Source organism: Girardinichthys multiradiatus, chromosome Y, assembly GCF_021462225.1.
Source record: "Girardinichthys multiradiatus isolate DD_20200921_A chromosome Y, DD_fGirMul_XY1, whole genome shotgun sequence".
NCBI classification, from domain to species: domain Eukaryota; kingdom Metazoa; phylum Chordata; class Actinopteri; order Cyprinodontiformes; family Goodeidae; genus Girardinichthys; species Girardinichthys multiradiatus.
In genome coordinates this window covers 9,767,372-9,783,021 of record NC_061818.1, presented here as the reverse complement: position 1 = coordinate 9,783,021, position 15,650 = coordinate 9,767,372, and the positions used below count along the sequence as shown (strand labels likewise).

The window sequence follows — 15,650 nt, the reverse complement described above, 5'->3', positions numbered from 1 at the left end:
TATTATGAATAATCAGTGAATATGCTGCACACTCTACCTGCGGGTAATCCCATTACACTGCAGGTATGGGTCTGTTCTCCAGCTAAGATGATTGCCAGTTATCATATAAGCCATATTTCACAGCATTGTTTGGTTCTTTTTGTGTTTGTGTAAATTCATCAGAATTTAATTCTTTGTCATTGGTGTTCTGTCTGTTGTTGCATAATGTTTCACTGGTGTGTTGATCTGAGGGATTCACCTACGGCAAAGCTTTGCACTTGTAGAAATAAAGAGATGCATGTGACTCAGCAGGCCTACATCATCACTGGAAATCACAAAGGTTTCAGTTAGATAAGGGCAAAAGGAGAGAACATGACAGGCATTACTGATGGATCCACTTTTGGAGAATATTGTTTCCTACCACAGTCCTGAATGGGATGTTTGAGTTCTGTAAATCTCAATTATTAATTGTAACAACTTTTTATGGGAGATTTTGTTTTGTTGGTTTACTGTCTGAAAAAAGGTCTGGAAAGTTTTGATGTTGCAGACTCTTTCTTTGCTAAACCAACATGCTTCATTTTTGCTTCACTCTTTGGATTCTTTAAGGTCTTAAAGGACTTGCTGGATTACATATTTTTGATGCAACTTTGCTAAAACAGGCATTACTCTTTAACCTGGCATGAAAACAGCCCACCATGCCTAAGTCTGCAGGCTCGTTGCGATGAGCCCATCATGATATCAGACTGGGGGCTGCCTCTTCTGCTGGCGCTGCTGCTGTTGGCACTCCTCTACTCCTTCCTGTACCTCCCTGCCATGGCCCAGCGAGCCCTACTGGAGCAGGCTGTCAGCAGCAACAACACCACCTCCGTTGTGACTCCCGAATGAGCTGGAATCATGGACAAGGACACGTTGTTTGGCAGGGAAAAATGCAGGCTTCTTTGTTATCGTGAAAATGGGGGTGGTCATGCGTTGGATTAAGTATGTTTTTTTAGACAGATTGATTTATAACAGTGGTGTTTGTAATTTTGCTTTCATGTAAAGGAATTGTGAGCCCCACCATGGTAGTTTTTTCTGAGCCAAAATGGAGAAAAGTGGAAAAATAATTTTTTTTTGTAGAAGCAGAAAGAGTTCACCTTCCAATAGAATAAAAAACAATATGGGAGAGTATTTTGAATTTGCAAACAGTTTTATTTAATTTTGTCTATGTATGTAATTAGAAAATCTTTTACCTCTGGTTTTGCAATAGGAAAATATTGCATTAAGGAAACATGATTAAATAAAATGACCCAATGAAACGTGTCTCAAAATCTGTTGAAGACAGCATATATTAATCATTGAATAGAATCACATTTTTTATGTAGGATCTACAAAATTGAGTAAACTCAATCTGAAGCTTAAAAGTCCATTAATTTTATTCTGGCTATGGTTGTTGTACTTCTTGTTACCTTCTGTCAAAAATGTTCAGTTTTTTTATTGTATCTCAGGAAAGAGGATGTCCTTTTGTTCTCTGAGAATGGTTAAAACTGGATCCGGGTCATTTGACACCTTCACCAATTCAGAACCCATTTTGTACTTGTGTGGTACAATTTTATTAAATCGGACTTTAAAAACATTTTACTAAATCAATTTATTAAATTCAATTCCTTTTTTGTACTTCAACACTGTAAATGGATGAAATGGCAAATGGGTGAAATGACCGGCTTTTCTTCATTTGTATCGTTTCTAAACCTTATTTATGGTGTCCATGTAAATGTGCTGTTTTACTGAAAAAATGCCAGATGGTATATTTCAATCTTACAACCTATATGTCCAATTAGTAGACTTTCTTTGTGTACAGAAGCTATTCTAGAGTTAGTTGAATAACATGTAAACAGCATATCAAGGCCTAACCTTGCTTTGAGTATATTGTCCTGCTTCCAATACTTTTGCGTTGCCTAGAACAGAGGGTCACTATTAAATGTTAATTTTTCTAAAGAAATGCAGTAAATATTAACAACATGGCATCATGGGTAAAGAAAATATATGATTTCAGTTTTTATCCTGTGAGGAAAATGTGAGGAATGTCCTACTAACAACTGAGCTTTCATTTATTTCTTTACAATTCCCCCTTAACAGATTTGTCATTTTTTGATTTCCTCTTCTTCTTATTAATGTAATGTTTTTTTCTCTATGCCCTTGTGTGTTATTTGGTCCTCCACGGTATTTTACCTGAGCGTTGTTGTTGCTCTGCCTATCATTTGCTCTTATGATGATTTCAATAGGAGCATAAAAAATGAAAAACATTCAAATGTGCCAACTGTTTATATGCTGAAGTGCTTAAGTGAAGAGGACTTTAAGATAGACTGCATAGTGCAACATATTAAACATCCAGTTTCAGATAAGGCACATATCTTGATTTTTAATAAATTTAATTCTATTTAAATATCACATTTTATCTTGTGTTCAAAGGCCACACTTACTTTGGCCCTAATTTCATTTTGCTCCAAATCCTTTAGTTAATTTTGCAAAGTAAACATTGTAGTGCCCCCTAGTGTTTTGTGCCAAATATGGATTTGAATTTATCTAAAAAATCTGTTCTATGCTCGAAATTGGCACAATAAGTTTCTTTCTTCTTTTTGCCAAGCTACTGGGTTCTGAGCCTCAGTAGTTGGACCGCTAATAATCCATCTGTCCATCCGTCCATCTGTCCATCGCAGGTCAAAAGGCTAGTGGTTTCTCTCTTTCTTTTTTGAGATTTCAGAAATCTGTCAATATTTAGAAAATATCTTTCCACAATGGATAGTTAGAAGTTGACTTTCATTTAAATGTCTTTATAAATTAAATTACTTGGTTCAATTGGATACACATTTCAAAGAAGACATCTCAGAGGCTGTTTGAAATTGTCTTTATTAAACAATACATGATACTAGAATTTGACAGTAATATTTGAAGATGCAGCACTTGGTTGTTAACTGCAGGAGGCAATAGATATAAAGAGTTTCCAGGATTTTGTCTTTAACCTAACCTTGTACCAACAATACCTGCTTCATTTAGAAGGTGCTGACATCATGATAAATGTGCTAGTAAATGTTCCTTATTTTTGTGTGACATTAAGTTGTTTAGGAGAGTTATAAAAAAAAGGAAAAAACGAACCTCGCTAAATCATGCAAAACCCAACAAGCCAACATTTATAATTAGTCTCTAACCACAACAGTTCACTCAAATGGAGCTTCAATAATCACTGAGTTCAAATTTGTCCACCTACAATGACAACAACATAACCAAACACAGCACAGTAGTGGTATTTCACATTTTCTACAAGTTATCCATGTATCCCCATGTGGAATTCTTTTAACTCCAAGATCTCATAGCCTCAAAGCAGAACTTATTTACATCTCACACCCATAAAATCTACCAGACATAGAGGGATTTGCTTCATATTTTTTATGGGAATAGTATCAAAGGACTTACATGCACCTCTACAGTATACACAGTTCAGGTACAGGTTTTCACCTGTGTGCTCTATGAAAAAGTTCCACAAAAACTAAGTAAGTTGGAATGAAAACAACTCAAAAATCATTCAGCCTGCTTTAATTAAACCAAACTTTAGAAACAGCAATTAAAAGGCATATATCATCACTTTTACGTTTCCTCTTCAATTTTGTTCAGGCTCATAGCTCATGCAAATTATATTCCTTTTCATGTCTTAAAATGAAGAAATATGTGAAAAAGTGTGAAAGAAAAAGAGCGAACACAAGGCAGCTGAGAACGCAGCTGAAAGTTGCTAAAGCATGATGACAGCACCTTTAGAACGCTGAACGCTGTCCCCACAATGTCCACCCAAAACAAAAGAAGCGATGGCAGCGACTCCAATTCATTTGATAACGTGAAGATTTATGTGGCAATTTATCAAGTGAGGAAGCCAGGAGTAATGCTGTCTGAGCGCAGCATCTTGGAGACTTAACAAACTGGTGCCCTGTGGAGGGATTTAAAAGCACTGTGTTGCAAACATAGTATGTCTGTAATTTACCACAGTGGTTAATGACTTCTTGTGACAAAACCTGTAATTCAAAACATAAGTTTTGCAGTCTGCACTTCACTAGCGTTGCTACTTTGACATGCACAGGCATTCGTCAGCCGGTTCCTCTGAACAAGTGTGTCTTAAAACAATATACTTTATTTCACTGAGCTATGCATCCACTGTGGAAGTCTCACTGTTCTCCACAAAATCTGTTTGTATTTTACTCTTATAAAACACAAACAATTGTGGTGTGTAATTGCGCTACAGTCATCTACAGTTAAAACGTTATTCCTAGGACACCATCTGTCACTTCACAAAAACTATAAGTCCATTTTAAGTTAGTTTTCCCACAATATGCTGTTTAGACCTAAGAAATCTCTTCAAGCAAAGGCTGCACATATGGTGGATGAAAGAGAGGTTAAAATACTGATTCACAATCAGACTACAGCTGCAGTCAAACACTCGCTCCTTCATGAGTCACCACTGAAGCTAATTCTTCTTGCTAAACATACACATAGATCATTGAAGAGAATCATCACTTGTTTAAGGTGATCTGCTGAGATCAGAAGAAGTTTTGTATTGACAGATGAAAGATGAAATGTATAAACTACAGTAAACTCATCACTCATAAAACAAAACGTGCAGCCACCTCAGAGGTCTGGCAGCTGACTCCCAACTAGAGCTATCTGTTCTAGTCGTGGCATGAATTGGATTCAAAAGGCTCTTTTTCTATTATAAGTGTGTTTTAAGATTAGCTATTTGCTTTGAAAAACAATTAAAAGGCCTGTTGGGATTTATTAAATATTTCAAGAGTTTTTAGGATGTTTGGTTGTAGCACATGTTGACATTTGCCCTTTAAACAGCCAATCAGCATTTTGATAAAAAAAAAGAAAAGAAAAACATTCTTTTTAATCATATTTGCTCGACAACAAAAATTTTGAACCTGAAGTGGTGGGATTTGACTGTGTTGAAAGGTCGTTAAAGTGCATTAAAACACAGCCATCCCTGCTATGGCAGCATGCATGGCATGGTAAACCTGTAGTCATCTAACCAGAAGCACATTAGATGGCATAAGGAGATGGAAATAGTCTAATAGCTGTGTTTGTAGGACAGGAACAGAAGCCATGAGGCTTTGTAATGCTTGGTATATCAAGTATGCATTGCAAAACCTTTCATGCCACTTGACCTTTTCCAAATTTTGGAACATTGCAACCACAAACCTCTGTGTATTTTATTGAGATTTTATGTAACAGACCAACACACATTAAAGCATATTTTTGAAGTGGAAATTTAAACATGGTTTTCAATTTTTTGAGGGTGCTGCACATTAGTATTTGTCCCCCTTTACTCTGATACTCCTAAATAAAATCTAATGGATGAAAGAATAAAATATTGAAAATCATATGTCATTTTCTAAGCAATATTAGATGTTAGATTATTTTTTACACTCTCACATCCAAATCAGACCACTTGTTCTAAGTGCTTATCTTTCATTGTCAGTGAGAATATTTCACACCTTCTGCAGCACTTTGGTCAAAATAGATTGCTTTTAAGTGTGCAACAGAAAAAAACTTGAAATTGACTTTTTTAACTTCCTAAAGAGATTTGGACGTCATTATTTTACATTACAAAAACATGGAGTCAAACAAAATACCTAAAATAAAGCTTATTCTTCTGACCTTAACATTTAATACAACAATTAAACCCTATTGAAAAGACACTATGTACACCAGTTGAAGATGTGTGGAGAAACATGATGACAGAAGATATCACCCTAATTCCTTTTCTTTGCTGTGGTTGAAGGTATCTAAATCTAAAATGGGACAATGAATCCCAAAGCAATTAACAGCTGTAAGGAGCACTTCCTTTCCTGCATTCATTGTGTGCACTTTTATGAGTTTGGCACCTGGGATAATGGTACTATTTGAGGTGTACACTTTACTGAATAGAAAAAATCTGGGAAATTATGTGAAATATGTATAGAGTAAAGTATCTTCTACATCATAACACAACTTTAAACCATTCCATCTCCATGAGCTATGTCCCAGCTTCTGAAGCTGGGTTTTCAGGACATCCATTGTCCCAAGTTCCGCCTTGATGTCTAAGAGGGTTTATTTAGATCCACTCTCCTCTTTTAAACCGTGTGTTAACCTTTCTGTCAGTGCTTGCACTATTTTGCCTGTCAGAAAAAGTTATTTTTCAGTAAATCAGAATGAATAGATATTGCAGGCAGCAACAGCATCCATAATTTTACAGGTCCTTCTCAAAAAAATTGCATATTGTGATGAAGTTCATTATTTTCTATAATGTAATAATGAAAATTTAACATTCATATATTTTAGATTCATTGTACACTAACTGAAATATTTCAGGTCTTTTATTGTTTTAATACGGATGATTGTGGCATACAGCTCATAAAAACCCAAAATTCCTATCTCACAAAATTAGCATATTTCATCCGACCAATAAAAGAAAAGTGTTTTTAATACAAAAAACGTCAACCTTCAAATAATCATGTACAGTTATGCACTCAATACTTGGTCGGGAATCCTTTTGCAGAAATGACTGCTTCAATGCGGCGTGGCATGGAGGCAATCAGCCTGTGGCACTGCTGAGGTCTTATGGAGGCCCAGGATGCTTCGATAGCGGCCTTTAGCTCATCCAGAGTGTTGGGTCTTGAGTCTCTCAACGTTCTCTTCACAATATCCCACAGATTCTCTATGGGGTTCAGGTCAGGAGAGTTGGCAGGCCAATTGAGCACAGTGATACCATGGTCAGTAAACCATTTACCAGTGGTTTTGGCACTGTGAGCAGGTGCCAGGTCGTGCTGAAAAATGAAATCTTCATCTCCATAAAGCTTTTCAGCAGATGGAAGCATGAAGTGCTCCAAAATCTCCTGATAGCTAGCTGCATTGACCCTGCCCTTGATAAAACACAGTGGACCAACACCAGCAGCTGACACGGCACCCCAGACCATCACTGACTGTGGGTACTTGACACTGGACTTCTGGCATTTTGGCATTTCCTTCTCCCCAGTCTTCCTCCAGACTCTGGCACCTTGATTTCCGAATGACATGCAGAATTTGCTTTCATCCGAAAAAAGTACTTTGGACCACTGAGCAACAGTCCAGTGCTGTTTCTCTGTAGCCCAGGTCAGGCGCTTCTGCCGCTGTTTCTGGTTCAAAAGTGGCTTGACCTGGGGAATGCGGCACCTGTAGCCCATTTCCTGCACACGCCTGTGCACAGTGGCTCTGGATGTTTCTACTCCAGACTCAGTCCACTGCTTCCTCAGGTCCCCCAAGGTCTGGAATCGGCCCTTCACCACAATCTTCCTCAGGGTCCGGTCACCTCTTCTCGTTGTGCAGCGTTTTCTGCCACACTTTTTCCTTCCCACAGACTTCCCACTGAGGTGCCTTGATACAGTACTCTGGGAACAGCCTATTCGTTCAGAAATTTCTTTCTGTGTCTTACCCTCTTGCTTGAGGGTGTCAATAGTGGCCTTCTGGACAGCAGTCAGGTCGGCAGTCTTACCCATGATTGGGGTTTTGAGTGATGAACCAGGCTGGGAGTTTTAAAGGCCTCAGGAATCTTTTGCAGGTGTTTAGAGTTAACTTGTTGATTCAGATGATTAGGTTCATAGCTCGTTTAGAGACCCTTTTAATGATATGCTAATTTTGTGAGATAGGAATTTTGGGTTTTCATGAGCTGTATGCCAAAATCATCCGTATTAAGACAATAAAAGACCTGAAATATTTCAGTTAGTGTGCAATGAATCTAAAATATATGAATGTTAAATTTTAATCATTACATTATGGAAAATAATGAACTTTATCACAATATGCTAATATTTTGAGAAGGACCTGTACATTAATCCTTCAGCCATGTTTCATTATGTGCTTAAAACTGACCAACCTGACCTTCTGGGTTAGGAAACATGACTAAATAAGGCAGAAGGGAGCAATGGTAATAAAAAGAATAGACAACATTAGGAATGATGGAGATAACGTAGAAAATGTAAAGAAAATGGGAAAAGATAACTGTAAACAGAGGTTCCTCTCTTGGTGTGTGCAATTATAGAAAGAAAGAAGGTGACAGATGATATAATAAATAAAAGGCAGGTATGGAAGAAGGGAAATAATTCGGCATCAGTTTTGTCACACTTCCTGTTAATTTCCATCCTTGCTGATGTTAAGGATCCATTCCCAAGATAAGTAGATGTTCTTGTCATCATCGGTGAAGCAGGATTTGACCACATGTTGACCTCGGGACATCATCCCCTTAGGCGCCTCATCAACTGAACACAGGAACTCCTGCTCCTCTGCTCGTGGGCCATAGCTTCCCATCATGCACACTACAGTGTTCTCTGTGGGGTGAACAAAATGTTTCTGATGTTTCAAGAGAGAAAAAAAATCCAAATTTTTTTGGCATATGTAACCAAACGCAATGGAACCTACTTCTTACTCCTTTTTTGTAGGTCACTTGACAATACTTCAAGCCAGACACAATATCTCTGTTCACCTATAAAGAAATGCAAATTTACATGTTTTTCATTAGTTAAAATCTCACTGTTATTTTTTTCTTTTTAAACAGATTTTCTCCCAGTGTAAACTGGCATAAAGTTTTATGAAATTCAGAAAATCCATTACTGACTGGAATTGTCCAGGAGGGGTCCCCACAGCACCGTTTCTCTTTGAGATGCTTTTAAGCAATTGCCTAATTTAAGCAATGCACACACATGTGTAAACCATGGACTTTTCTTTTTAACAGTTTTTGTTATTTAAATAGATTTCTCCGGACAGTTTTATAACAGAGACCTCCACAGGAAAAAGAGACAAATAGACATTTACTATCGTGTCAAAAAACAAAATGGTAAATTACACATTGGAGAAGAAAAAGGAGACATTTCAGACATGTATTTCGAAAGAAGGTTGCCAGACCACTGATGTTGCAATAAGAAAAGAAAATACAAAACTCATAAAGGGTTTATCTGGAGGTAATATAGCTTTCTAACGTTTCTCTACAGTTTTGTTATTGCACATTACATAAATTCTAAATAAAGACATAATTTTCTACCGCTTCTTCCATAGTGGGTCGCAGGGAAGCTGGTGCCTATCTCCAGCAGTCTAGGGCCGGGAGGCGGGATACATCCTGGACAGGTTGCCAGTCCATCGCAGGGCAACACACACAGGACAGTCATGTTTTTGGACTGTGGGAGGAAGCCGGAGTACCCGGGGAGAACCCATGCTCGCACATGGAAAACATGCAGACTCCATGCAGAAAGAACCCCGGACCTTCTTGCTGCATGGCAATAGTGCTACAAATGCACCACCGTGCAGCCCTTAATTTAAGGCATTTCAATTCAAATGCAAAATGTTCCAAATGAAAACAGAAACTATAGGGGATCACTTTGACAGTTTTATTGCAGACCTTAATCATTTAAGGTCATTTAGAGTTGAAGATGAATGCAACTGAACCAAAAGATATCCTACTCGACATTGTGGTTTGATCTGCATTATTAAAATCTTTTATCACCAACTTTAACTTCTAGATGTCCTCTTTCAAACTCATCAGAAAACATTTCTGTTTTCTTCCCTAAAACTTCACAGCAAACCATGAATCCACCTCACCTTGAAGTAAACCTTCAGCCTGTATTTGGCTCCTTCCTGCAAGGTGAAGCTGGTCTCCTTCAGAGCACTCAGGTCTCCTGCACACAGACACAGTCACAGTTACAGGATGCAACGTATGTGAGCTACTTTCAGGGGTTCTTCTTGTCTAGAGAAATAAAACATGTGAGTGATTCCTCTTACATTCATCCTGTGGTTGTCAGATTTCTGTTTTGTTTCCTCTGTGTGCAGTCAGGTTTAATGAGTTTATACTGAAGCTGTAAAAAAAAAAGCATGATGGACCACTGAAAAAACAAAACACACCACAATCAGAAATGCATTGACCATCTAATCACTTTATATCTCAGCCTCGGGTCTGGAGTGCTTCCTAATGGAGAGAGACAAAGGAAGAAGAGGAGGAAGAGATAAAGGAGAGCTAAAGAAATGAGGGGATAGAAAAACAGCAGAAATGTGATATGAGGAGGAAAAAGAGCTCTCTAAGAACTCTACTATGTGAGATAATTGGTGTCTCCACATCTAAGGCATAAATATGACACCATGACCCACAACTTTTGGTAGTGACTCAGATGTTGGGTTTCACAAACTTTGCAGCTTCAGACTTAGTGGGGACAGTTTATATGTAGTTTACTCTGCAAGACGATAAGTTGTAGATTACTTCATTTCAAATTGTGTAATTAGCCAAAAACAAAATAATAACAAAGCTTATCACAGTGTTTCCACCCACAAAATGAAAATTTCCTTCTTTTGGTATAAACAATATTATATAAGTACAGGTAAAGCTGTAAAGCGGTCCAGCTGAAATCACTCTATCAATCTAAATAGCAGGCTTCCTGACGATCTCTACTGCTGTTTGGTTGTATTTGACCCATCTCCATCTGAGAACCACAATGCTGAATCTAACTCCCCTTTTCCTCATTTTCTGATTCATCTCCTCCACTTTCTATTGCATCAGGAGAGAGTCGGTGGAGGGAAAAATGCCAGCCTCCCTTGGGAAACTTTGAAGGGGGAAAATAGGTCAGTCGGGAAAGAAGTCTACCTGCTTTCCTCAAGACTGCACAAATGCAGAGTGGAGCTAATATTCGCCAGTGCAGATGCTGACTAAAGCTGCTTTTTCCATTTGAAATTTAGGCATTAAAAATAATTGCATAGATGGAGAAAAAGCTAGAAGTAAGCAGGAAAAAAAACTCCCTAGACTTTTGAAGCCAAGTCAAAAAAGATTAAATGAAAAAGGATTTCTGATTGTATTTATATGATCACAAAACATGACGCAGCATTTCAGATTTTTACTTAACATGTAATAAAATAACATGCAAAAACCTTTGCTTTTGGCCACATGAAGCCAGTAGATGAGACAGTTAAGAAGTCCAAAAACAGCTGAGTGCTTGCAGCAAAAACCCTGGTCATCCATCAAGCCGTCTAGAGGCTTTTCAGTCAGGACAGAGAGCAGACACCCCTACTGACACCACCTCGAGCCATGCAGCATCCATGACTAAACTACCTGCATACTCCAAAATGAAAGTATTTACAAAGTTGCACATATCTTGCTTTCACTACGTTAATCACAGTAAAATTCTGTGCAGTTTCATTTGAATGAACTCATCTGAAAATAAGCTCAAAACATGTTAAACAAACATGTATCAGTTGGACAGACTTAAAAATTACTTTTAAAATTACAGTCCAATATTATATGCTTTGATCCTCTTAGCGTTTTATTCTAAAGGCAGAGATTTATGAGACAAACACCCACCTCTTTAGATAAATTATACACTTTTTTCCAACAATACATTAACAGAACACCTTAGAAGTTATTGAAACTGATGACCAGAAAAACGGCTATTTGGTCTGCTTGGTGTCAAGAGCGTTGGGAAGCATTGATGTGCAGCAACGTGCTCACTTCAATTCTGTGTTTTATTATCATTTCTTTGAAGAAACCTGTATAATATGAGCTACAACAACATTTAATTTCCCTTTGGTAATTAGGTATACATTTGTTTGAATTTGGAATGAATTAAATTGCTGTTTTGTCCAGAAACATTTGAATTAATCAGGCTTTATGGCTGCTTCAAAATCATGTTGGACCTTGTCCGAATGGCTCAGTTGGACTGAACTTAGAAGACTAAAGAGGACACCTCACGTTTTCCCTTTGACACATTTCCTTCAGATCTGAGGTAGCCTGCACCATGATACAGGGGCCTCACCATCTGTCACACCGCCCTGTGAACCAAATGCAGTGATTCATTCATTGCTTGCCTAATCATGCTTCCTGATATACAGATATTTTCCTTGCATGTTAAAATGGTCAACAGATCCGTCCTGATGGCTGAAAGTACTTCACAGCAGGGCAGGCTGTCAGTCTGTCAGTCACCAACATGCAGAGACTGTCGACATGTAATCATTAAATAGCTGAAAAGTGCTCTCTTGGCTCTCCTTCTACTCCTTTATCCCGCCTAAACCTGATGTGTTTAGCTTTGATCTGGCCCGTATCATTACTCTGAAAAATCTGCCTAAGAGTTAAAGATAATAAAATAAACAATTCATTCAAAATGCAAAAGATGTGCATCAAGTTGTGTTCTATCTATGAATTGTTTATTGTTTGTAATATGTCATATAATTTGTAAAATGCATGCTTAAAGCCTTAAAGGTTGTTTGTTTGCATGTTTATTTTAATGCTTGTTTCACAGCTGACTGTCTTAAGTTGAAAGTAACCAAATAATTATAATCTGAAATAATCAGAAAATAAGGCCAGGTCCCCTGCTATGCAGCTAATGAAATATTTTGGCATGTCTTGCTGAGTAAATCTTCATAAGGGCAGATAGAATGTCTGCAGAACTCTGCACGAGGTTCAGTGACATTATGAACAAGTCATTGGGGCATCATTGGTGCCAATGTGTGGTATGAATGACATTTCTAAGTTGTAAAGGACATGTCACTATTTTCAGAAATCCAAAAATGCACGTCAGCTTGGATTTGGTGGAGATCTGTGTATTCATACATCATTAAAACTCTTGGCAGTCACACAACAGTGCGATGTGGATATTATTTTAAAAATGCATAGCACAACTTAAAGGGTTTAACACTTTTCTCTGGTTGATATCTCGAGATGTTGCTTTAACATTTTCTGTTCTTTCCTCATGATAACTCCTTTTTGTTAAGTGCACCAGTCCCTCCTGCAGGAAAACATCGTGAAAAGATGATGCTGCCACACACCATTGGGATGGTGTTCCCAGGCTTGCATCTTTCCCCCTTCCTCCTACAAAAGTAACAGTGGACATTATGGACAAACACTTCACATTTAGCTTCAGACAGGATATGAATGAGTCAAAGAGAGAAGTTGCAAGCTATAACCTTTTATGTTGGTTGAGAGAAATAGCTTCTTCTTCTCTGCGTAGCATTTCAGTCCATGTTGGTAGATCCGTGGATAATCACACTCTCTTACCAGTCTCTTCACAAGGACTTTGGCTTTTATTCTGTGGTTGAAATGCAGCATGTATCGCACCAAAACCCATTCTCTTCTGAAAAACAGAACCTGACTTGTTCCTGAACAGAATGATTACTGAATATTCCCATTCATGGATATTCTCATTCCCATTCCTAGGAATATCCAGTAATTGTAACTTGTCACCAAGTTTTGCAGGAACACGGCTCAGACATTCAACTCATAGATGGAAATTTCTGTAAGCTCATTGGGAAAGATGTTTACCTAAAAATAAACCAAATGAGAAATAGGAATTTTACAAATTCCTTCATGAGTTATTGAGTCAACATTTCTTAAATCGTTTAGATTTTAAAGCCTTCAAATGTTATATTCATATTCTGCAAGGAAATGCATCCATAACACAGGGCTGTATTTTGCAATAAAGAATACTGCAGCTCTAATAAGAACTATGATTCCAATGATCCAGCCAGACTTAAAAAATCTCATCTGAAACTGAAACCTTTCTGCTGACGATTACTCAAATGGTTTTCCATCCACCCGTCACATCTGACCTAACTGAGGTCTTAGGGGTGTAGAAAAATCTGGCCTGAACATTGTGCTCTCTCCATATGGTGCAGATTTCCCATCACACACTGAAACATGGTGCAGTCTATTGCTCCACGTTTGGATTGTGGAAAAAAGCATCACAGTGTTTTGTATTGCCTAGCAACCAGCTGACCTTTCCCATCTGCAGCCCGTATCGTTTGTGAGTAAATGTCTGTATATGTGTGGCTGTAATTAGGAAGAGACGAATCTCTCAGAAGAAATACAAGTTAATTTCACCAGTTCAAATTCAGGAAGAAATTACCCAAAACACCTTTGAAGGAACCAACTGTGCTCAAATGCTAATTATAGAATTCCTCAACTGTGTTGAAGACGTGAAGTGAACCATATAGAGACACATTACTCAGCTTGAACATTTTTGTTTCATCGCTACTGCAGACTTCAGTCTATTTTGGGGGATGTTATGTTACAGTTAAAACAGTCTTTAAATTGAAGAAAAATTATTTACAAATGTAAATCTGAAAAGTGTGGTGTGCATTTGTATCTAGTCCCCTTTATTCTGATACCCCTAAATAAATCAGGTGCACAATTATTTCTTCAAAAGTCACCTTATTAGTAAATCCAGCTGGTCTGGATTAGCATAGCAGACAGGTCAGTTAGAAGACTGTGGAGAGGCTTAAAGCAGGATAAGCTTTTAAAAAATATCTTAAGGTTCAATCATCATGGAAGCATGGTAAGAGTTATTGTACAACTGCAAGCTCACCAAGACATAGCCGTGCACCTAAACTGACAGGGCAGGAAAGGAGAGCACTAATCAAAGAAGCTGCCAAGAGGCCCGTGGTAACACTGGAGGAGCTGCTGAGATCGACAGCTTAGGTGGGGGACAGGACACCTAATTATCATGCACTCTAAAAATATGACCACCATGGACGAAAGCCATTGTCGAAGGAAAGTTACAAGAATCCCATATGCTGTTTGCAACAAGCCATATTGGGGACACAGAAAACATGGTAAAAGGTGCTTAGTCAGATGACACCAGTGTTAAACGTTTTGCCCTAAATCGCTGAGACCCTGCATCCTCAAGTGAGGACTTTGATTTTTTTGCTTCTCTGTGCCATTATACTTTTGATAATTTGATAATTGTTTTCAACTTTGACCCATTGGTCCTTAATTACTAGACACTACCACCGCCACCTAGTGGTCAAATCATACCATTACACTCATTTTAGTAAAAACAAGATGGTGGGAATTGAAACCAGTGTACAGGTCCTTCTCAAAATATTAGCATATTGTGATAAAGTTCATTATTTTCCATAATGTCATGATGAAAATTTAACATTCATATATTTTAGATTCATTGCACACTAACTGAAATATTTCAGGTCTTTTATTGTCTTAATATGGATGATTTTGGCATACAGCTCATGAAAACCCAAAATTCCTATCTCACAAAATTAGCATATTTCATCCGACCAATAAAAGAAAAGTGTTTTTAATACAAAAAACGTCAACCTTCAAATAATCATGTACAGTTATGCACTCAATACTTGGTCGGGAATCCTTTGGCAGAAATGACTGCTTCAATGCGGCGTGGCATGGAGGCAATCAGCCTGTGGCACTGCTGAGGTCTTATGGAGGCCCAGGATGCTTCGATAGCGGCCTTTAGCTCATCCAGAGTGTTGGGTCTTGAGTCTCTCAACGTTCTCTTCACAATATCCCACAGATTCTCTATGGGGTTCAGGTCAGGAGAGTTGGCAGGCCAATTGAGCACAGTGATACCATGGTCAGTAACCATTTACCAGTGGTTTTGGCACTGTGAGCAGGTGCCAGGTCGTGCTGAAAAATGAAATCTTCATCTCCATAAAGCTTTTCAGCAGATGGAAGCATGAAGTGCTCCAAAATCTCCTGATAGTTAGCTGCATTGACCCTGCCCTTGATAAAACACAGTGGACCAACACCAGCAGCTGACACGGCACCCCAGAACATCACTGACTGTGGGTACTTGACACTGGACTTCTGGCATTTTGGCATTTCCTTCTCCCCAGTCTTCCTCCAGACTCTGGCACCT

At 38.2% G+C, this 15,650-nt stretch overlaps 1 protein-coding gene across 1 annotated transcript in view; it reads right to left on the bottom strand.

The window, feature by feature from the left end:
* Positions 1-7,745: 7,745 nt before the first annotated feature.
* The window catches only part of LOC124863865 (rho GDP-dissociation inhibitor 1-like), a 31,401-nt gene continuing 23,496 nt past the window's right edge, over positions 7,746-15,650 (bottom strand). Inside the window, exons 4-6 of the mRNA XM_047358397.1 lie at positions 9,607-9,683; positions 8,434-8,497; positions 7,746-8,342 (exon numbers count right to left, since the gene is read on the bottom strand). Of these exons, the coding sequence (XP_047214353.1) occupies positions 8,146-8,342; positions 8,434-8,497; positions 9,607-9,683 (338 nt within the window). The 3' untranslated portion in view covers positions 7,746-8,145. The remainder of the gene's footprint in view (positions 8,343-8,433; positions 8,498-9,606; positions 9,684-15,650) is intronic.